The sequence below is a fragment of the Acanthopagrus latus genome, chromosome 22 (genome assembly GCF_904848185.1).
Source record: "Acanthopagrus latus isolate v.2019 chromosome 22, fAcaLat1.1, whole genome shotgun sequence".
In the NCBI taxonomy this organism is placed as follows: domain Eukaryota; kingdom Metazoa; phylum Chordata; class Actinopteri; order Spariformes; family Sparidae; genus Acanthopagrus; species Acanthopagrus latus.
Window position 1 is genome coordinate 12123382 of NC_051060.1, and position 22840 is coordinate 12146221.

A 22840-nucleotide genomic window follows, 5' to 3' on the forward strand; every position below is an offset into this window, starting at 1 on the left:
ACAATGGTAGGGGGAGTCGGTTACTATAAAAAGTGTGAAAATTGTGTCACTTCTTTTGGTTAGGTCATTGGACACAGACATGGCAATGCTACTGAGGCGAGCCAGTCAAGCCAGAAGAGTTGCCCCATTTCTTTGCCACTGTGGTGACTGTGCTCATGCACGTGTGATAATGAATTATGTATATTGACAGATTCCCAACAGAAGCTAGAGGACGAGCATATATATATATTTTTTCCACAAGAATAAACAAGAGAAATTACACACTATGGAAAGCGTGCAGCCAAGTCTATAAATAGAAGCTGTGCCTTTTTTTTTTTTTTGCCCGGGGATGTGGTTGCATTTTTACAGGTCAGACTGTGATCTTCTCTTAAGCCTCTGCAGTGAGATGTAGCCGACACATCTCTGGGGTGCCCTCACCGGCTCTAAAGGGGGTGGGGCTTGGGGGGGCTTTAATCTGTAAAAGCAGGGGTGCATCTCACAAAGGGAGAAAATGGAGGGTTTATATTGGGGGGGGGCATTCAGATGGGAGAGCTGATGCTGTTTTCCATCAGGTGAGGGGCCAAATGTGAGGACTTCAAAAAAAAAAAAAAAAAGGAAGAAAGAAAGAAAATGACATGACATGAGCAAAGTGAGCGGACGCACTGATAGTCAGTCTCCCCTAAAAGCCTTCACAGGAAATCAATAGTGGTCTCCATAAGACTTAATCTGGGATCCACACTACTACCGTGGCAGGCGGCCAGCTGAGTGATGTGTGCGGTTTTAAACGGCCCCCGCATCCTGCCCGCTTATCTGTAGGTGTCCCGATGATTGCTCGGCTTTCTACTCTTCTTGTCTGGCTGTTTCTCTCTCTCTCTCTCTCTCTCTCTCTCTCTCTCTCTCTCTCTCTCTCTCTCTCTTCTTTTTCTTTTTTTTTTTTTTGCTTGTATCCCAACCCTCCTCCTCCATCTCTTCCTCCTCTCCCTCCTCCCCCTCCTCTTCCTCTTCCTCCTCCTCCTCCTCCTCCCCCCTCCCTCTCCCCGCTAAGTTCGATGCGATCGGCTCTGGGCCCTGCCGTGAGTTCTCGGTGCGGGCGACAGCGCTGCTGAACATGGCGTCAGACGGGATGATTTTAACGAACCACGACCACCAAATCCGGGTCGGAGTCCTGACAGGTAAAGGCAAAAATGCCCATCGTCTATTGTCACCTTTTTTTCACTCATATTTCCATGTATTCATTTCCGCCCGGCTGTCCGCCCGGGTCTTCATACATGTCGGCTGGGTTTTTTTTTTTCTTTGCGTGGCGGCGGCGGCTTCTCCTCTCCTCTCTCCTCTCTCCTCTCTCCACTCCGGCTCTCGAAGGCGACGCTCATTTAAAATCCCCATCTTTTTTTTTCTCTCTCTCTCTCTCTCTCTCTCTCTCTCCTGTCCTCCTTTTCTCGGCGTTTTTTATGTACATGCTACATTACACCCAAGTGCTTTATGCGGTGGAAGGCTAAATGTGGTTCTCTGCATTGGTTTCGTCGAGGAGGAGGAGAAGAAGAAGCGGCGGCGGCAGCAGCAGAAGAAGAAGAGGAGCTCAGTTTATGTGTATTGAATAATTCATGTCTCTATCTGCTTATCAGAGGCGAAAATTACAGCTGACCGTGTGTGTTGTGCCGCCCGCTAAAGATGCTCGGTGCTATAGATTGTGTTATTGACACCCAGCTGACCACAGCGGTTTTTTTTTTCCCCCCCTTTCTGAAGTGTTGCTCACGACAGTTGCTGAAGGTGGATGTGGTGGATGTGTTGGTGGTGCTGCTGCTGCTGCTGCTACTGATGATGATGATGAGCGCATCCTCGGCCTGTTATTATTAAAGCAGCGGGTGATGATGATGATGATGATGATGATGCGAGAGGAGGAATAGTCGGGATGTCGCTTATTATTTTTTATTGTAATTTTTTTGTGAATGAGGAGTTTATACATGACACATGAATGTAAAGGCTCTCATATCGGCGAGGGCACGCGCGCGCGCTCACACACACACACACACACACACACACACTCGCAGGGTAAATCCTCCTGACATTCCTCTAAAGGCAACGCGATGACGGCGCGTCTCTCACTCACCAATATTGGGAAAATGCGCTTGGATGCAATGCGTGGATGGCCTTCATCTCCCTCTGTGTGTGTGTGTGTGTGTGTGTGTGTGTGTGTGTGTAGCCTATTGCTTTGTCATGTTTTCTGATCGTCAAACATCACGCCAGGCGAATCCAGCGGTTGTTGTCATGATCGGAAAAGTAAAAGGAGGGTGGTGGTGGTGGATGCATGACAAAGGCTGTCCAGAGGAATACCCTCCCTCCCTCCCTCCTTCTTTCCATCCCTCTCTCTCCCCCCTCTTCCCTCCTCTCTCTGTCCATCCTGTGTGAGAGGGCTCGCTCGATCAATATTTCATGAAAGCCGTGATCTCACACATACGGTATTCCTCCGTATGGAAATCCAGCAGCGAGGAGGAGGAGGAAGAGGAGGAGGAGGTGGTGGTGGTGGTAGGCGATGTGTAGCGATGGAGGAATGACTGTGTAGAGTGTGCAGACCCTCTCCTGAAATCTGCCAGGGAAACCCCCACCACCACCACCACCACCACCAGCAGCAGCACCACCACCACCACAACCACCCGTCGTCTCTCCTCTCCTCTCCTCTCCTCTCCCCTGCTCTGCTCTCCTCTCCTCGCGCTGTCCATGGTGCTGAAATCCAGCGTCACTCACAAATCAGTGCGGTACTGACCCCAGCACGGTAAATACTGCATCAGATAGATACACCCAGGGATGCCGAGGAGTGTGAACCTATCCCCTGCCATCCTTTTTTTGTTGTTGTTCACCTGATGCACCTGTGAGAGGAGGAATTCAGATTTTTTTTAAAAAATGTATTTTGTTTTAACACTACATCATTTTTTTTTAACACCACATCAAGTGCCCACGTCAGGGAGGGTTAATTTCCCTACGTGTCATCAGTCAGTCGAATCCCCAACTGTATCCCCGGCGTAGTGACAGATTGCCAGTTTGATCTCGCTGTGCAGTGTTGACAATTCCCGCATACATATGCCAGCGTTGAGACGCGCACAGAGACGCAACCGACAGGCTTATTTGTCTTTTTGACGTATCTGTGTGTGTATATGGAGTAGGAGGGCTCGCACTGTCATGGGAAACAAAGCATCAAAAGGCGTGAGGGGGACAAAACGGTGCACGGTGGCATTAAGTTGCCATGTTTTATCTGACCCTTAGCCTTTTAAGAATCTAATCGTGGCAGGATTACTCATGCCTACAAAGAGCACGGTGTGTTTTTTTTTTCCCTCTCTCTCTCTCTCTCTCTCTCTCTCTCTCTCTCTCTCTCTCTCTCTCTCTTTTTTGTGAGATGATGTATTTTGACAGCAAAGAACTCCCCTGCTGTGCTGCCATGAGGAAGGCAAAGCTCCCAAAAAAAACCAGGTCGACTGGATCTTCTCTCCGCCACACCTCAGTCTCCTCAGTCTCATACATCCACAGTGCCTCTCTGCTGTCTTATTGGGGGGGAGGTTGTGTGAGCGGAATGCTAATGGAGGCCGGAGCAGTGCTCAATCTCCCTTCCTGCGAGGGGGGGGGATCAAAGGTCAGCGGCCCACTCCTGCATTCAGTCACCAGGGAGGAGATGAGACCTTGGCTCACCCTCCTCCATCACTTAGCTCCACATCCCTCTAGACAGGTGACAGAGCCCAGGGGACATCTCTGTTTAGAGGCTGGACACACACTGCAGGGGAGGTGTGTGTGTGTGTGTATGTGAAGTAATGTATGTATTTGGTGGTGGGTTTATTTGCGAAGGAAGGGGAAACTTGAAACAGGATAATTGGGGCGAACACGCCGTCACTTGTCAGAGATGTCACACTGAAGATGTGACCTTTGTTAGGAGGGGATGAAAGCGTCTCACGCTGCGCTCGGTTTATTGTGATGTTTGCTTTTCATTTTTCTTCGGTCTACCTGCGCGTTTGTGTATGTTGATGCATGAGTGCCCGGTCTCCTGGCTGTCGTTGTCTCCTCCTGTTGAGTTGTAATTGCCCTGGGTCTACGCTCGCCCACTTCAGATAAATGTGTGCACCTCCGTCACTTGATGCGTGTTAAGGGATGCGCTCGTAAATGAAGACGGCCACAAGTTTGTGACAGAGAAAGGGGACTGTACGAATTACATTTTTAAGACAAATTTACTTCTTTTTTTTTAAAACAGTGAAAGCATAGTCTGACATAAAGGGTAATTCCACCAGTTTTACACATTTGAGTGTGTTCACAGACCATGAGGAGTACCACTACTAGGGATACATGATATGGACTTTATTTCAGCAGATACCAATAACAGATAACTACCTGCTTTTCATGACACATACCTGTAAGATGCCCACTAATGTCACAGTTTTGTAAATAATAAAAACAAGTTTTAAACCTGTAGTTTATACACCCATGTGTGCATAAACATGTAGTTTATGCACACATGGGGGTGTGATGCTAAGATGTAGCAACAAAGATGGATAAGGAAGTATGTGATAGCTCTGATGAGATTAGCTGTGTTCAACAAACATAATCATACTGTATACATTTCCCAATAATGATTTCCCAATAATTTATCAGCCTGATATAAATCGTGTATCACTTACTACTACGTATGTGAAAGAAGTAGTACAAATCAGCGATGTCACTCACGCATTGTGGGAAAATGTAAGCACCAGGTTTTCAACATTCATTATGGACAAACAGATTATGAAAATTGATAAAGCAGAACCAGAGAGATTGTCTTGTTTTTATTCCATGCATTTTTCTGTCTTTTCACAGCCTGACGCCTACTTTACCCACAATGCCACAGAGGGACATTTTTTTCTTTAAGATTACATGCAGCTTCCTCTGAAGCCACAAATGCAGCAATGTCTCGAAGACCTGTAAGCACACTTTATTGTATAAAATTGGTGGAGTGAGCCTTTAATGTGAAATCTGTATTGACTTCAAGGTGTAGAAGAATATTTCAAGACTTTTCAAGGAAAACCCTCGCATCATGTTGGATGCACACAAGCTGAGCTTTTATGTATTTCTAAGCACATATAGTATGAGTGTGCACATGCGTGTCCTGTGTGTGTGTGTGTGTGTGTGTGTGTGTGTGTGTGTGTGTGTGTGTGTGTGTGTGTGTGTGTGTGTGTGTGTGCGCGCGCGCGCGTGCGCCTCTTGGCATGTTTTATGTGCATATGCATGTGACTCTGTGCTCTTTGTCTTTGCACACTAATACAGAGCTCTGGCTGGAAAACGCAGCTTAGCAAATCCCCCCCTAGCCCCAAATATAGCTACTGTATGCATACCTCCCATGATCACACATGCACACGCGCACAGAGGGAGGGAGAGGGAGTGAGAGGGAGGGAGCCCTGAAAAAAAAGGCATTCAGTGGCTTTTTAATCTGTATAAAGCCAGTGTGTATGAGTGGGAACATACGGTTTTATTACGCGCCAGCTCTCCATGCCTGGGCCACGCGTGCCCTCGCATGTGTGGCTTGATTCATGGTCCGTAGAAAAGCACCCATTGATGCTGGCTGCTGGGAGAGTGTGTCGGTTAACTCCGGCTCTCCGTCAAAGAGACATGGACACACACTCAGCACCGAGCTTCCAATGAGGAGCCAGGGCAGGAAAAGCTCCACTCTGCGACAGACAGCACACATTTTTACCCTCTCTCTCCTCTCTCCTCTCTCTCTCTCTCTTCTATTTTTTCCCTGCTCTTTTTCTATCTCCCTCGGTTGTAACAACTGAGAGAGGCTTGGGGATGTGTGGGTGGCTCTCTAAACTTACATGTCTATCAGAAAGACATGAATCGACGGCAGGCAGGCTTCCCAAAACAACCACATTTAGATCGCTCGTCTCAGCGCCTCTGTTAAGTAGAACTAATTCTGCGACTCCCTGCAGAATGGGTGGAAGCTTTCATTTTGGCGGGGCGGTGGTCCGTTTCTTAGTCATACATGGTCTGCAGATCATTGGTCTGTCAGAGAGGTTGAGGATTGTCCTAGAGAGTGGGCAGAGGAAAGGTCCCACCATCATTTTAAGCTTGAGTCGACACGCGCTATCAGACGAATGCCTTCATGGTGACCTCACGAAATGGTGCAGCCGCAAACTTAATATGCGAGTTTGCTCAAAATGATTTACCCTTGATTTACCCATGTATGTGTGCCTCCTTGTGTGTGTACTTGTCTGGCTGCAGATGGGATAATAACTATTTAATCTGCTTTTCCACATAATTTAATCTCTGGAGTTTGTCCCAAGCTCACCTTAACAGCTCAGGCGCAAAAAGAGGCTCTCTGGAGAGACGGGAGTCGAGTCAGCGAGAGGCGGCCTAGCGTGCCAGAGCACCTTGACCAAAAACCAGGAGCCGCCGTCATCTGTCACCGAATGGCGTGGGAGGTTGGCGGGTTATGGGGCAATCTCCTGTCGCTGTCGCTTTCTGAATGACTCAATCTACCGTCTACGGTGCAAGTCAAGGGTTTTTACAATTAAAGGGAAGCTACTATCATCACAACATAGTGTCATTATCATCAGACTGTGACATTCAGTGTGCAGAAGATATTCAATATCATTGTAGTCTGAGAAATCCAATGGATGTTTTCACTACTGCATATTCACAAAATAGACATCACAATATCCATCTAATTGAAGAATACAAAATACCACTATAACGTCAAGGTGCAGGAATTATGTATTTATTCACTTTATTGTGATGTTATTGTCACAGAATTTGACAAACTGAGATGAGATCATGTATAAAAAGAGACTTTGAGCCTCTTTTTCTCACACATAAATTACAGAATTTGACATAAACTGAGATCATGTGTAAAAAGAGACTTTGAGCCTCTTTTTCACACACATCAACTGCAACCTGTCCCTGTTCATGTAAATCCAAGATATCCATAAACTCGCAAAAGGCAGAGTTGCAAGAAAACAGAACAGTTGTGGACATTAAACTGTTTAAAGGAAGCATCAAACTACCGCTCCTGAAGTTAATTTCAATCTGCATAAATGAAGTCTACAGAAGTTACACCACAAAGAACAATGAAGTAGTGACTCGGTCAGTCAAACTGTCAGGGCAATCTGTTCGGGATGTTATATGTATGATAAGTAGTGTTTCCCACACATACAGTTTCCACGGGTAACCTGTAACCACGCTGATTGGGATACAGCAGCTTCTATTTAATGTAGGCCCACTCATGCCGTTGTTTTGTACAGTATTGTGAGTGTACCCGGTTGTTACGGTGTCATTTTGGCACTCGCCAGTTCTGATCCGCTTCATTATTAACAAGCTTCCTCAACATGCAGCTCACCATCAGCTGCAAGGGAAGGTCTGACATGTGACTGGTGACGCCCTCTGTCATGTCAGTTAATGTATAAAGCATGCACAATATTAGTTTTTTTTGATTCGCACAGTCACAAATCGAGTCGCCGGGAAACCTGTCTGAACGGGAGAGAAAGTGTAAGGTGAGCTTGCAGACTTGTCCGGTTTGTCCCCAGGTTCAGAAATTACTACAATTACCAGACTGCTTTCACTCCACTAATGCTAGGGCCAGTACCGTCAGTGAGCGTGAGCAAATGTGCCTTTAGTTTCATGTGTTTTGAGCGATATTGATGGCTGAGCTGTTCCAGTTCCTAAGATTTCCTCCTGCAGAGGCAGGATGCACCGCATCCAATGGTTTCCTTAGAAAACGCAGGTTTTGTTAGTGTGTCACCGGAAGTCCTGGCCATAATTTGAAATATAAAATCCGAGATATAAAATGACTTATGACTAGATTTTTTATATGACTAAAACAAAAAAGAGGTGGGAAGCTGTTGAGGGATCCAGTGTCTGACTGTCTGAGCAAGCGAGACAAAAGGCAGATATTCAGTTTGCTGACGTTATAGTCGATCAAAGCACATTTTAATTTAGGATGAGCACAATTTCTTTAAATGTTTCAATTAATGATATATCCCCTACATCCCCCCAGAAAGCCTTTCTCTGTCTGTTATAAGAATGGTGTGCATAACAGTGGGTTCGGTTAATTGTGTCAAACATGAAAGGTGCCCTGTGGAGTTTCCCCGCGAACTGTTTACCTTCGGTGTCTCACACACAAAAAAAGGTGTCTTCCTAATAAAGCTTTTATAGAGCTGATTATTTAAATATTTAACACCCTGCACTGTTTACTTCAGTGTTTACTTAATAACGTCTTTGCTGCTTTTGTCTGTGTATTTCTTGACGAAACAACCCAAAACAAAATCCACTCTGTAATACTACCAGCAGTCAAAAACCTCCACAGGGTACCTTAAGTTGAATTTGAAATACGTGATTTTGCTTTTCTTCTTTCCCCATGTTATATTAGCAGAGAGAGGGAGAGATCAGAAAAAAAATGTTTGTTTTTTTTTAAAGAATTTCAATATGTGCAATATTAATGAGGTAATGATATTTTTTACTTTAACAGAATAAACAAGCTGCTCTCAGAGGAAAATAAGGTGCTGAGAACTATGTGAGAAGCTATAAAGGTGGCAGGGTCCGCCACATATGCACAAAGTAAAACAGCAGACAGTGTGTTTAGGCGTGAAAAAGAAATGAAGATCTTTCTCGTCTGATTAAAATTTCTTCCTCGAAAACGGCATAATGCACCCTCAACACTGTGACACTGGCGTGTGCGCGTTGCACCCAGTGAGCTCCTCGCTCGCGTGAAAAGAAGAGCTGACGACAACTTGTATCGGATTAAGCACATAGCTGTCTACAGGCCCCAACTGCAGCTGGCTTTGACAAGGACCATAGTAGAGAGAGACTTTGATATTCTAAACTGAGAGAGGAAAAATGAACAAAGATACCTCAAAAGCTCTCGAACTCAGTTGTAGCATTGGGAATATCACGTCGTCTTCATTTGTCCGGCTATCCATGAGGGAACGGTGTAGCGCGCGCGTCAAGCCAGTGTTTGTTTTGACGCCATTCGAGAAAGACGTGAGATCAGACAGGAAGTTCTTGTTTTATAAAAGATTGCTTCATCGAAAATTACCGGAGCCTAAAACCGAGGCCAGCTCCAACAGCCCACCTGCACATGCGAAGTCTCTGCCAAACTCCCTCACAGGCCACCAGTCTGTCTGCGCTCCCATTAGCATCGCGATGTAGTTATTCCTGCGAACATAATACCCTGGCATGTCTGGCATCACGACCGGGGTAACGAAAACACACAAAACACAACATAGATGTTAACATGCGGTTCACTGGCGACACAAAGATACGTGTTTTGGATGGGAATGGGAGAGCCCCGGGCGCGTCTCTGCCCACTAGTGTGATTTTATTCCGCCTTTTTCCTGCTTTGACCCGACTCCTCTCTTGTCTGTCTGCGGTTGAATCATCTCTGAGCTGCTACTGGGGTGTTCCCCCTCGCAGACAATATGTGGGCATCTGTTTAACAATATGCTAGTTTGAGAGGGGATACACTTGGAACAGAGGAGCTGAGCGGGGAAACACAAACACCCGCGCGCACACAAATCGGCCATTCCCTCACTCCTGCTTTTCCAGTTCCCATCGTTTGGATCGTCTTCTCAGCCAAATTCGAGGGAGTATTTTGTTCGGATTCTTCCCGAAATATTGACGGCGTTATAATCCTGAGGGGGGCCCCCGTGAAGACAAAATGGCAGCTTGGTGAGAGAGGCACCTGGATGATTTGTGAGACCGCAAATACATCTGAGCTCTTTGTTTGCACGCGGTCAGACAAGGATTTATCTTTTTTCGTTTTGGGTGGGGCTCGTACTGTAGCGGCAGTTTAAACACGGACTGACCCTTCCCTCGCTTGTTCTCTCTCTCTCTCTCTCTCTCTCTCCGCATCACACACACACACACACACACACACACACACACAGCTGTGACAGTGGACAGCAGCAAGGCAGGCAGACCACATGACCAGAATAGACAATACGGGATCAGGGACACGAACACAGAATGAGAATTAAGTCTTCACTGCAAAGGAATTATTTTCAGCGTCGAGTAGTGGGGAGTGGAGTGTGCGTCAGGACGGGAGGGGGCAACTCTCCTCCCCCTTTTGCACGCACACCTCTCTCTCTCTCTCTCTCTCTCTCTCTCTCTCTCTCTCTCTCTCTCTCTCTCTCTCTGCTTTCATAGCCGATGGATATAATCCTCCCATACTGTAAATAGTCTTTAATTGGGATGCAAGTTAGAACAAGAGGCAGACAGCATTCGGCGGACGAGGAGCCTCCGCTCTCGTGGGCTCTTGTCATCTCTCCAGCGAAGAGCTCCATCGGGGGCTGCCTGGAAAGCTATTCCCAGACTGGATGCGTAGGCGTAGGGAGAGTTGGTCGGTTCCCACTCCCTCCCTCCCTCCCTCCTGGCCCCAGAGCGGTGTAACAGTCTGTCATTCATTTGAGGTGATAATCACAGGAGGCTAGCACAGCCAAAAAAACAAAAACAAAAAAACAAAAACAAAGAGGAAATGATTTCTGCTCAATATTTCTTTTTTTTTTTGTTTTGTTTTTGGAGTAAGCAAAAGAGATGCTGGTGCTTTTTAGTGTCAGCACTTATTTTGTTATGACAGAGGAAACAGGCAACGGACATGCAGCGCTTGAAGCTATTGTTTTCTATTTTCGTATGGGTGATAAACAGGAAACCGTAGTCTGAAATGAGTTGTAACAGCTCCCAGCAAGCGAGGTAGCTACCGTATGATGTGTGATGACTGTATGATGACTATATGTGATGTGCTGCTTCCCTGGGTCACACCAGGTGAAGCGCTCTGTACATGCCCTGTACAAGAACCCCTTCATTTAACCACTTCTAGACCAATGCCACTGAGGCACGAGCATGAGGAGTTCTGGTTATGTTTGTAGAATGCAACTAAAACACTAGCCGTTATGCAGCCTGTGTAGACAGCTGGATCAACTGAAACAGGTTTTCGTAAAAGCAGGAAAAGGACCGATAATGCAGTTGAAAGGCCTTCTGTCTTTTCTTGTTTATCAGGCATCAGCTGATCAATCAATTTAAGCCACTGCCTCACCCAAAAACAGTTCCCTCAAGGTCAACATGTAGGAAATATGATATTAGTCTAACTGAGCTTCAAGGCTGTCCTGAACATTTTTGGGGGCCTACGAAACATCTGTAAGAAATTCAGTATTCCAAGTTAAAGTGAAACTCTCACCAAAATGCAACCTAGATTTTTTTTGTGAATGTACCCGGGTCAGACCTTCATGTAAAAGCATAATCACGACGAAAGAGGCACTTTTAAGATTTACCGTATTTTTGTTTTCGGGTCCAACTAATTTTCAATGGGAGTGCTCATGGCAAATTAGCGATAGCATCAAAATCGCTATTTTTAAAACACTAAGGAGGCTCGACACAACATGAAACTTTGCTCATAGTAACACCAGGGTCTCTACACATGAACATGAGCATTGAAAACATTGTTTGTGTACACAGAGTTTACTAAAAAGAACGTTTTTGAACAACTCACGTTACCAGATGCTAACGAGAGTTTCAAATTTATGTGTGCAAAGGGGCAGTTGAGCTCGTGTAAGTTTTTATGTGCACAGGTTTTGAGGCTAATTAAGCGCCATACAGGGGCTTTGTAACTGCGTGGTGCAATCGTTTACACCATCATCTGGTGCAGCGGTGCCTGTACGGGTGGAACTTTTAGCATCTTGTCATTTTCAGAGTCTACACATACTGGTTTTAAATGCACCTCCTCAGTAATAAAACTACATGCTAGTGCTAGGTGGCTACATGGACAGAACTTGTTGTTGTTGCAACGTGCAGTATATTGGAATGGTAATTTCTCTGAGGATTTTTTTTTTTTTTTTTTTTTTTTTTTTTGGGTAATGCCAGATTTGCACTTTGCGATCTGAAGAAGCCATTTCCAGTTTCGAAACTTCTCTTTGCCAATTTTATCACAGAATTAATTTGGATGGAGCAGTTTAATTTGGCCTTTGGGGAGAGATGAGAGAGAGACGGGCTGGATTTTTTATTTTTTTTAATTTGTAAGCAATTTCAAAATCTTTTATTTTTCTGAAGTCTCTCAGCATCTATTAAACATCTAAATGTTAGGTTAGGTCCTTCTGACCTGTTTAACCACATAGTCAATACGTATATCGGGTCATTTAAGCCTCCAATTTGACTGTGACTGCTGCAGCTGACATGTTTCAAAGAACCTTTTGCTTTTAAGACAAAACATACGTCTGATTCTTTTTTTTTTCCTGGTTGGTTTTTTACACCACTCTTGAGAGACAGCCCTTCCCCCACTTCCTCCTCTTGGGTCAGTCCCTCACGATAACCTGTGCGAGGAGAGAAGCCGCTGAGTGATGGCGATAGAGATGGAGATAAAAGATACGGCGGACGGTTTTAACTGATGAGTCACTCTTGTTGTCTGCTGCTGCCCGTGGATCTGGTGTCCTGGCTTGAGGTGTTAATTACTGGCTGGAGGGACGGAGGGAGCGCCGGACGCAGGAGGGCCAAGCGGAAAACGAAAAAGAAAAAAAAAAAAAATGAGAGAAAGGACGGGGGGGGGGGGGTGGAGTCATTGATTCATTAGCGCGCTGCTGTTCACGCCTCACGTCTTTATCAGTCCTCATCTAATAGGTGTCTAAAGCGCATACCTCTCTCATGTTTCACTCAGGAGAGGAGGTCAGCTCGCTTGTATCCGGCATCCATCACAGGTCGACGTGGCGCTGATGTCACCGGGAGCACCTTACCGAGAGCAGGGGCTATGCTAACAATGCTAAAAGCCTCATCTACACAATCGCGTGAGACCATTCGAATGTGAACACAAACATCAAACATTTCATCAGAAATACAGGACTGTACCATTTTCTCGAGGAGCTTGAATCTTTTTTTTCCTCTCTTATGCTCCAGTTTTATTGTCCCGGTGTGATCCAGTCTGTTCTTTCACACCTACCATACTGACATCATTTAGGTGGCTTGCACTTACATCCAAGACTCGAACGCGTGCGACATAAACATTGCGAAACCAGATTTATTTTCCTTTCGCCGTCCAAAATTAGACTGCTGGACACATCATTTGTAATAATGACATCCTGACGGTAAACATCACACTTACATCCGGCCCGTGTGTTTGCTTCTGCCTGAGCTGCCAGCCACCTGTTTGATTTACATGTGCCTCCTGGTTAAATCCACACACAAATCCTTATATTACAACAAACACAGAGGTAGAGATCGGGCTGGATTTACTCTGCTGTAAAGTACATTCAGAGATGGATTTATCATCCGATCTTAAGGGGCGTGTTGGATTTATCTCCTTCGGGTCTGTCATGTTAATGCCGGGTGGAGATGTTGACAGTTTTTCCAAGTGGATAGAAGTTGCTATGTTTAGTTTTGGTCACTTGTAACTTGAGTAGAAGAAGCAACATTTTGTGCCAAGTCTAAAAGTGCTGAATAATGTTGTGTGGCTGTACGTAAGAACTGGCCACCTGTTGAACTCATACCCTAGCATATAACCAGAGTATCTGCTAAGTGCTGCTAGCTGTATCATGTTTTTACATCCATGACTGTAGCTACTGTTAGCTTGTTCGCTCCGTTAGCCATGCAGCTAACTGGACACCGGGGGAGTGACGTGTCAACCATGCTAGCAACAGGAGCTTTGGAGAAAGCGTTTTTTAGGCTGGGGCTGGCTAGCTAATTAGCATGCTGACTTCAAAACAATACATCGCGGTGTTTAACGTGACCTCAAAACTGTTGGGTTTTCTTTACATTCTGTTGATAAGTGTAGGTAATGTTGACATTTTTAAACTAAAATTCTTACATGTTGCATTTTTAAAGGGGCATAACACAGATTTGACATGTGAGAGTCAGCTCGCTAGGCATGGGAGAACTATTCTGTCACTGAAAATAGCTGCTTAAGCCAAGGACCACTCAGATGATGGAGAATATCAGCCTGTATTGCCATCTATGTATAATATATACGTATAAACAAGTTTATGCAATTTCTCTAGTCGGTAAGTTACAAACGGATCCACTGTACACACGGAGTAATAATACAGATAGCTTTCAAATAATATTAAAAAATAATATGTTTCAATAATATGTAGTCGGCTGACTAGTTTACTACTGTGGATAGGTGCTATACAGTGATTTAGCATTCTGGTTAGTGTGCTCACATGATTATATGTTGGGTATACTATCATCAGTACACATTTCAGGAAAAATCCAGCCCAGTGTCTGACCGGTCTAGAGGCACATTCAGAATGATAAGTTAAGGTAAGGGTCTAAGTACAAGTTAATTTAGTTTTTTTTAGGAAGCAACAGTTTCTTCCCCCTCCTGGATCCTCAGCGGTGACAGGACTCAGGAGCTGAGAGAAGAGGGACCGCGAGGAGAAAGACTCCTCAGATCTTCCATGTAGCGCAGCAGCTATTAAATCAGGCCCGCTGCAAGAAAGAGACAGGGAACTTCATTTATGTCAACATCACTCAGGTTTTCGGTATTTCGACATTTCGTTGTTGTTTGCCAAACAGAGGAAGAGAGCTAGGTGTAGTTTGAAGAGGGTCTGGGTGGAAACGCAGGAGACAGAAGAAACGGAGCGAGTCAAAGTGAAGCTAATAAGTGAAGCTTTGCTGCCATTTGATTTTCTTTCAAACATGCAAAAGAACACCCAATGGGAAAAAAAACTTGGGAGGTTAGGAAGCATCGCACAACAGCAGTTAGTGTGAAGAACAAAGGCGAGGTGGAAAAGCACCGCTGGCGCTGTGTGACTTCATGCTGCCGCTTCTTGATGCCATCCACTGGCTTGTCACTCATTCAAACCCCCCTCCCCCCTTTCCTTCCATCCTTCCACCCCTCCGACCCTTCTTTCGGAGGCCACCTCGAGGTGCGCTGCGCCAATTGATGCGCGTGGCACATGCTTCCGGGAGCCACCGAACTCCAAACTGGGGAGAAACGTTTTCCTGTCTCTGCTGCGACAAGCGCAAAAGGTGGCACGCTGAGGAGGGAGGACGGCGATGCTGTCTGATGGCTTAAAGAGGCCCTTTCCCCCGCAGTGTTTACAGTTGCCATGGAGCGAGCGCTGCGACTGCATTCATAATTGACAGTAATTATATCAGTCATTGGCTTGCTCACACATTTGTATTTACATCAGTTTCACTAATCAATTCCATATCAATGATAATTGAAATGGAGTTTGACGAGTGTTACAAGACTTGGGACTTAAGAGACAAATATAAACCGCTCGCTCCCTCCTTCCCACTTATATCACATTTTAATCTCGAGCCATCTCCCTTTTTCTCGCTCGCTATTTTTGTCCCCGTCTGCGTTTCCTCACCTCGTGCTCTCCCTCCCTGCGTCCACCTTTCTCACTTTTTTTTTCCACCCTTTGCTGTCTGTCTGTGCTCAACTCACTCCAAAAGCGATGGGAGCGAGCGGTACGAGGGGAGCATGTACATGTGAATAATGGAGGAGGCCAGCTTCTCCCTAACGAGGTGTGTTTGATGGCCGGCCTTAGCCTCAGTGTGCTTGTGTGTGTGTGTGTGTGTGGTCAAGGTGTTCTCCCCGTTCTCCTCCTCCATTATTCAGCATCATGCGTTTTCCGCTTTTACCACAAAACCCTTTCAGATCATGGCACCTGGGAATCAAATGTTAATAGACACCCGCCCACACACTCACACTCGCACTCGCACTCAGACATCACAGCTACAAACGCTCAACGCATACACACAAAAGAACCGGTTTGATTGACGTGACGTGGTGTGGCTCGACAGCTTTGTTGCCCTTTTGCATCATTTATGGCCTTACAACAGGCATGACCGGTGGTTTTCCAATCTCCGCACATGACTGTGTTCGTTTCAAAGAGTGAGTCGGGGAGTTTCTTCACTCAATTTCCTCTGTTCTGCTTCATTGCCCCACCTGGTCTTTTGTATTTGGTCTTCTCTTATTGTGGCAGCAGATTTATGGAGAGAAATGATACCTGGCGCCGGTGACCCACCTGGAAATTCCACATGAATGCGCCGGAAAAAACTCAGATATCCGACTTTGCCACAGGCACTTAAACACAGCAAATCGAAGAAATGATTAGTCGAAAGTTGTTGTTTTTTTCTTTCAGACGATTCTAGTTTTCGTCTGTGTTTAATTCTATTTTTAATGGAATTAACCCTTTTTTTTTATTTGCAACTGTTTTGAACCGGTAGTCGGACAAAACAAATCATTTTAAGATGCCGCTTTTGGTCCCCTGAACAGTTTTATAGACGAAATCATTAATTGAGTAATTGAAGAAATAATCTACAGGTTATTGGAGAATGAAGTCCGTTGTTAAAACCATCCGTAGTTAAAAGTTTTACTGAATTTCAAATTAAAATGTTGGATTTATTTAATCCCATGCTGGAAATAAATACATGCTTGCGCAGCATTTGCTCAAGTGAGGTGGTATACGTGACCGGGAAAGCTGAAACAATTACAATTAATCAATGGATTAATTGATTTGTCGATACGACTGCTTTACCTTGGATTGCACTCGGTAGATCAACAAGGCCCAACAGTCCCCTTTAATTCAATCAGGTCCAATCCAGTATGAAACTCAAACAGCGCTGCGCCACTCTAAATCTTACACCAACCATAACTGCTTACCGACCAGCTATGTATGCCTGATTTCTTTCATCAACATCCATGCATTATTCTCAGAGAAATTAAAGAAAAAGTCAAAAAATGCCCTTTCTCTCTCAATGTTAATGTAAGCAAGAATAAATTTGTGGATCTGTCCCTTTATCCGGATCCGCACCAAAGGGTAATGGGGTCTGTTGTGGGCAGAGAACCCTCCTCTGTCCAGGATTTGTGGAAATCTGTTAAGTTGTTTTCGAGTTATCCTGCTGACAAACCAACAACTGGACATATAAACATAACCGTCAGTAAGGAATCGTCGACATTGTGGTTCATGGTTGGCGCCTGAACCTCTAGGCAACCAGGTCACCCCGAAAGGGTTAATAATATTAACCAAGTAAACAATTAGCAGACAGGGCGATAATGAGATGTGTTTGTGATGACCAAGACGTATACATTAATCAACAGTAGTCAGACTTATTCTCCTTTTTTAATTAGAAGTCACAAGTTTCAATTACGAAACAGCATCACAGTGAAACCAATCCCTGAAAAAACTCCCTGAATGCTCCAACTGCTCCAGGGGCTTCCCTCTTGGTTTCCCCCGCTCTGACATGAACATGTATGTGTGTCTCAGCGGGATAAGTGATGAGATGTGTGAAATATGGCAAGCGGAGCACTCTATTAGGCAGACCCCCCCCCCCCCCCCTCGCCTCCAGGCTTTCTTCTGCTCCAACATACAGAGAGGCCAAGAGAGAGAGAGAGAGACGTCACAGAGGCTGTGCTGCTGATGTGATGGTGGTGGGCCTGACTGAGATTTAGTGAGGGGGTTTCGGTTTTAAACAGCTGAACCTGAGCCAAACATCCACCACCACCACAGAAGAAGAACGAGCAGGAAGTCCTCCGTGCATCAGCCTCAGTTAGCATTAGCCTTGAGAGGAAGGACGAGCTTCCAACCGACTGTGCGTGTGTGTTTGTGTATATATTTGTGCAGCGTGTGTGTGTGTATACATGTGTGAGCTCTGACAGTGGGAAGCTGCAATGTAATTGCTGACACTGTCCAGAGGATTGAATGTAATGAAGGTAGCTGCTTACAGGCTGCTTCATTAGTACAGCCGGCCCGGGGCACTCCCTGTGTGGTTGTGTGTGTGTGTGTGTGTGTGTGTGTGGGCATGTAGAGCTCTGCATCCTGGGAAATAAGGGGAGTCGAATGTTTGGCGCACACACACTCACACACACACATGCACGCTCATACGCACATGCATTACCACCCACCCACTCACACATTAGCAGACACATCAACGAGCGCTGGCTGCGCGTGGAATGTTGTTTGTAGCTTTAATCCATAGAAGTTCATTTCCTCTGCGTGATTGCTACTTTAGGTACTTCCTCCTCGTCAATGGCTACAATTCAGAAATATATCTGATATGACGCAGGCTTTCTTTGATGATGCATTTGTGAGGTCATGCTGGATGTATTGTGAGTCAACCTAAAGTCAAGTCTATATGAGTCTGTAGAGACTTCCAATGTGTTTCCGAGACTCCTCATTTCATTTCTTTTTCAGTCTCTAACACAGCCCTGTTTTATGCATTTTTCTCCAAGTGAAAAGTTGGACGGCATATTTTGCTAACTTTGGTAGCATGCTGGCTGTGAAACAGACAGAGTGTGATAAATTGTTTGGTCTTTAAAGGGGCGCTATGAAGTTTTGGAGAAGAAATTCCAAAACACAATATTAATGACTTAATAATACAAACTCAAAAATCTTTTCCATAACTGAATAAACAAGCTGTTCTCAGTTTGAAGCTAGAGAAGGTGGCAGGGTCCACCACACATAAACCAGTGAACAGCTGATCCAGTTTATTCCGTCATTAAACTGAAGAAAGTTTGTTTGTTTTGTTTGTTTAGGCACACAAAAAAAACTGTCAGTGAAGATTGCTGCTCTTGTGGTAAAAATGTCTTCCTCGAAACTACGTAGTGCTCCTTTAAAATGCCACAAGCGATGAAAATTCCTATCAGAAGCCCAAGGTGACCTCCAAAGCACAAAAATAATACATTTGCAATCTAAAACAGAAAGGAGCATCTCTCATCCCTGACTCTATCATCTTGAGGCCCTGTGGAGATGCATTGTGGGTAATGAGGGCATCATGTATGACTAGGAGCTCTTAGAGATTATAATCGCTCATATTGCGAGAGTTCTTCAATTTTTGCTACTTCTCTAAACTGTCCATCATGACTCCGACAGCGTTAGAGAAGTGAAATTTGTCCAACACTCTTTCAAGGCTCTGTACTTTTTATTTGAGATTTGAAGTCACACTTAGTAGTCGCTGCTTCATTCATGCTTGAAAATCACTGATTCATTCATCAGCTGCCTGGTTTGCACCTGATTATCAACCTCCGAGCATATTCATGTGGCTGTTACACCCAGACACTTGTTACTCAAATGGCCGTGCTCATGCCAACGTCATGTGCTGGTTGGTGCAGCTCCAGTCACAACCCCCGACCTCTTTTTAGATGGTTTATTGTTCAGGTGTGTGTTTGCTAGAAGTCCTCACTGCTGCCTGGATGCATTAACCTTGGAGAATTTCTGACATGATGCTTACATTCACTTTCTTTTTTCATAGTAAAGGTGTCGTTGTCATTGTTGACCTTCAGCAAGCGGCAGCAGGAAGTTCCCCTCTCCTCCAGGAAGCTGTAGCCGGATGCTCCCTTAGCTTAATGCCGCCTGGTGTGCCGTTGCATAGTTTTGGGTGCCGCAGAGTTCCGCTTTGCTTTGTTCCGCTGATTTCACGACGATTGTCGGTACAATATGCTAAAGCCGCAGCTGTGCTGATCGGGCTTTTGTCTTGCCTTTTCAGAAGCGTGGCTGGCATGAAATGGGATTTGTGGGCAGGGAGCTGGGGCTGGTCATGAGGAGGGCAGCTGGTGGACCAGACGATGATGAAGCTGCCATCGCTGCCACATGGGAGCCCCCGTGGAGATGCAGTTTAGATTAACTTTCCACTTAGTGAACAATGTGTCACTTACAATATGGCCGAGTCTCCTGCTCGAGAAATTGACTTGACAGCTGCACCTCTTGAGACGCATTTGTCCTGATCAGGGTCGGGGGTTGCGGTTGTGCATTTGCCTTGCCCATCAAGCGATCATCCTGGTCAGCATGAGTGCAACCCCTACTTTGATCAGAAACCTGCCATCGATTCCGAGTGGCCATCTGCCAGCCTAACCTTGACCCGTAAGACTGACGGCAGTAACGCCATAACCCTTGACCTCTCTCCATCCCTCCCTCTGCCACTGTTCTTCCCTCGCCTCCCCTCCCTCGCCTGAGAGATCACAGAGAAACATTAAGCTTCCATGACGAAGACCAATCAATACCTGATCTGATTAGACCTCAGCACATACGTTTCACTCCAAACCCCTAAAAGCCAAGAGATAAAGAGCCCCATTGCTAATGTTAGCCAACAGCTATCCATTTCAGAGAGCATCCACTTCCCAGCCAATCTGTCTTTAGTTATACTGAGCAAAGTGAAATGAATGAGCCGGGAGGTCTTCAGTGCAGATTCTCCGACCAACTTGTCCAACTGGAATGTGCAGCTAAGCCGTGGTTGTACTGGTGCAGCCCTGGGTTTCCCTGCATCAGCAGCTTGTAAGGATGAAGGAGGAGGAGGAGGAGGAATGAGCAGGAGGAGGAGGGGGAGAGACGAAGGGGTGTGGAGGCAGGATAGCTTCTAACGGGAGGTATCAGAAATGTGCAGCTATATTGATGCCAATGTAAGCACATTTCTATTGAAATCAATAGAGCTGCTCTTGAGCTCATTTTGGCTCTTAACAAGAGAATGGTACCTGCCTCACTAATGGAGCAGCCACAGATAACACACACAGAAGGAGCTGAAGAATATGCCAGTTAGGTGTGAATTCATTTATTTATTTGTATCTCTGCCAGCCTGTAATGATATAATCCTTGTTACCTTTTTACATATGTTGTTTACTGAGCCGCAGAATTCGATAAACCTGTCAAAAAAAAAAAAGCGGTCACTTCAGCACAAATTGCACGAATTCTTGCCAAGAAGACAGTTTTGGTTTCGTTTGCCCAGATATTGAGATGTGTGTCTTTGAGAGTTGTGCCTCCACACACAGGGACACTGTGTCTCTGCCCTGGTTTGTTTCATTCAGCACATGGTTCCCGGTTAACAAAGCCAGATTCAATAAGATCCGACACTAACAAATCCTTTATCGAACCTCTTATCTCTTCTCGTCCTATTCCGATGTAGTTACATTATACCTGCGACCACTAGTCAACAATATTTTCCAAATGACTAAAATAAAACTTTTGGCTGTTTTTTTTGGTTCCACTCAGTGCTCAGGGGAAGGTGTGCGTTTTTGTACCTCAGCAAACTGATTAGTGACTCTTCTCTTCAGAAACGATCCCATCATGTCAAATTCAGGAGAGTCTCTCTGTTAAACTTTCGTGCGGATCACATCAATCTTTTAGATTTCTCGGCGTGACAGTGATGCATCAGGATCGCCATTATTTGGAGGAGGTATATCATTAAGAGTAAGGAGTAAAACAAAAGCGGGTCACGGCCGTTATTTCAATGTGTCGGATAAGTCTAATCGAAATGTCAAAAGTTAAGTAGTTGTTTGAAAGGATTCAGATTTGGGATTTGGAGAGATTATCGTTGAATTTCGATGGATCTTGTCCATTATAGACCATTATAACCTCAACATTACAGATATATAAAATGAATACAAATATGTGAAAATAAAACAACTTTAATTTGTCTGACATTCATATCTCAAAATAAAAAGTACATTAAAGAATCTCTTTGGAACTTTTGCGTTGTGTTGGACGCTAGTTGTTGGTTTATGAGCAGACTCAGTTTAATAATAATATTAGCTGCCGTTGCTCTCTGTTGGCAGAGTGGAGACGAGGCACACGCCAACGTTCATAAAGTCACATCCTTTGGACTGTCACGAAAAATCCGACCTTGAGTCCTTAATAAAGAAATCCACAGTCCGTCAGCATGTTTGCCGATATTGAAAAGGTTATTGTGGTAAAAATGTTAAATTTGTATGACTTAACAACTATTACTCCATGCAACAAAAGCAGCAGGGAGGCTGACGGTGATCCAGCCTTCACCAAGAAGGTTGAAATTCTATGGTTGGATTATGAACATGAACATGCCATGTAATAAAGCTGATAAATAGCTCACCTGGTAAACAACACACCTCATTCAGCCTACTGAGGTTGAGACTGGGGGGGTTCAAATACCCCCTGTGGCTTTTGCAGAACTTTCATTCTGGCACTATATATGTCGTACCTCAGTGGGAACCTTAAATGAATCAACCAGAGGCTTGCATGGGGACGGGGACGGTCTTGTTTTTCACATCACGTTAGCACCCACTCACATACAGCCAATAAAAAGGGATTAATACATGTTAATTGCTACTAATTGTTTCATAGAGCCGCTTTCAAGAAAAACAAAATGTACAATAAAGTCATCAAAAATCTACATCTAAAATTCACAGTGCATACGGGGAAGCGAGGTAACATTTCCTCCTCTTGGGATTTGTTTCATCCATTTTCAGGGCTCGAGCGACACACATAAGGCAAAGTCGTTTGGGCGGGTTGGGATGCCAGGTGCCACATCACACATCCCACATAGAAACTGTATCACTGTCACATCAGGACGTTATCGAGAGGAACGACTGATCGGGAACGCAGTGGGAGAGAGGGTGGAAGACAGGGAGAGTCCTGCGAAAAACCCGAAGTGTTGGCAGCCATAGTGAAAGTCACTGTAGCATCATCATGACCTCAGTGCTGCCCTTACAAACGCTTCCTGTTCTCCGTTTCACCACCGAGTGCCTGTTACAACTACACCGCTGATGATCAGTCAAACGCTCTGGATACAGAGACTCGAAATGGCACCCACTCTAGCTTTTATAGTCAACTGCGCCGGATGAACGGCTGCGCTCACGCACTGCATATACAATGCATGCGCTTGTGTGTTCGGAAAACACACATTTGGCTCGTGGGTGTGTGTGTGTGTGTGTGTGTGTGTGTGTAAACAGCTGTTGGAAATGCCACAGAGAGCTGGCTTGCCGTGGGCCCTCTGCCATCGAAATGTCATGCTACATGTTGGGGGGAAAAAAGCTGCGATACCTCATCTACACACACACACACACACACACTCACACCTGCCCACCCTTCACATACTACATGCGCACACACCCGTGCTTGGCTATATGATAATGCCCCACCGGGCCACAGACACATTCATCACGCCTGTTGTCATTAGA

At 45.2% G+C, this 22840-nt stretch overlaps 1 protein-coding gene across 3 annotated transcripts in view; it reads left to right on the plus strand.

The window, feature by feature from the left end:
• The first annotated feature begins 1000 nt into the window (after window positions 1–1000).
• gphnb (gephyrin b) overlaps window positions 1001–22840 on the plus strand; it is a 106783-nt gene continuing 84943 nt past the window's right edge. For 2 of the 3 annotated variants that reach the window (XM_037087032.1, XM_037087034.1), the window contains exon 1: window positions 1002–1151. In XM_037087032.1, the coding sequence (XP_036942927.1) occupies window positions 1088–1151 (64 nt within the window). In that variant the 5' untranslated portion in view covers window positions 1002–1087. Of the gene's footprint in view, window positions 1152–22840 lie in introns of all 3 variants that reach the window. The other variant, XM_037087031.1, reaches the window with a different exon arrangement.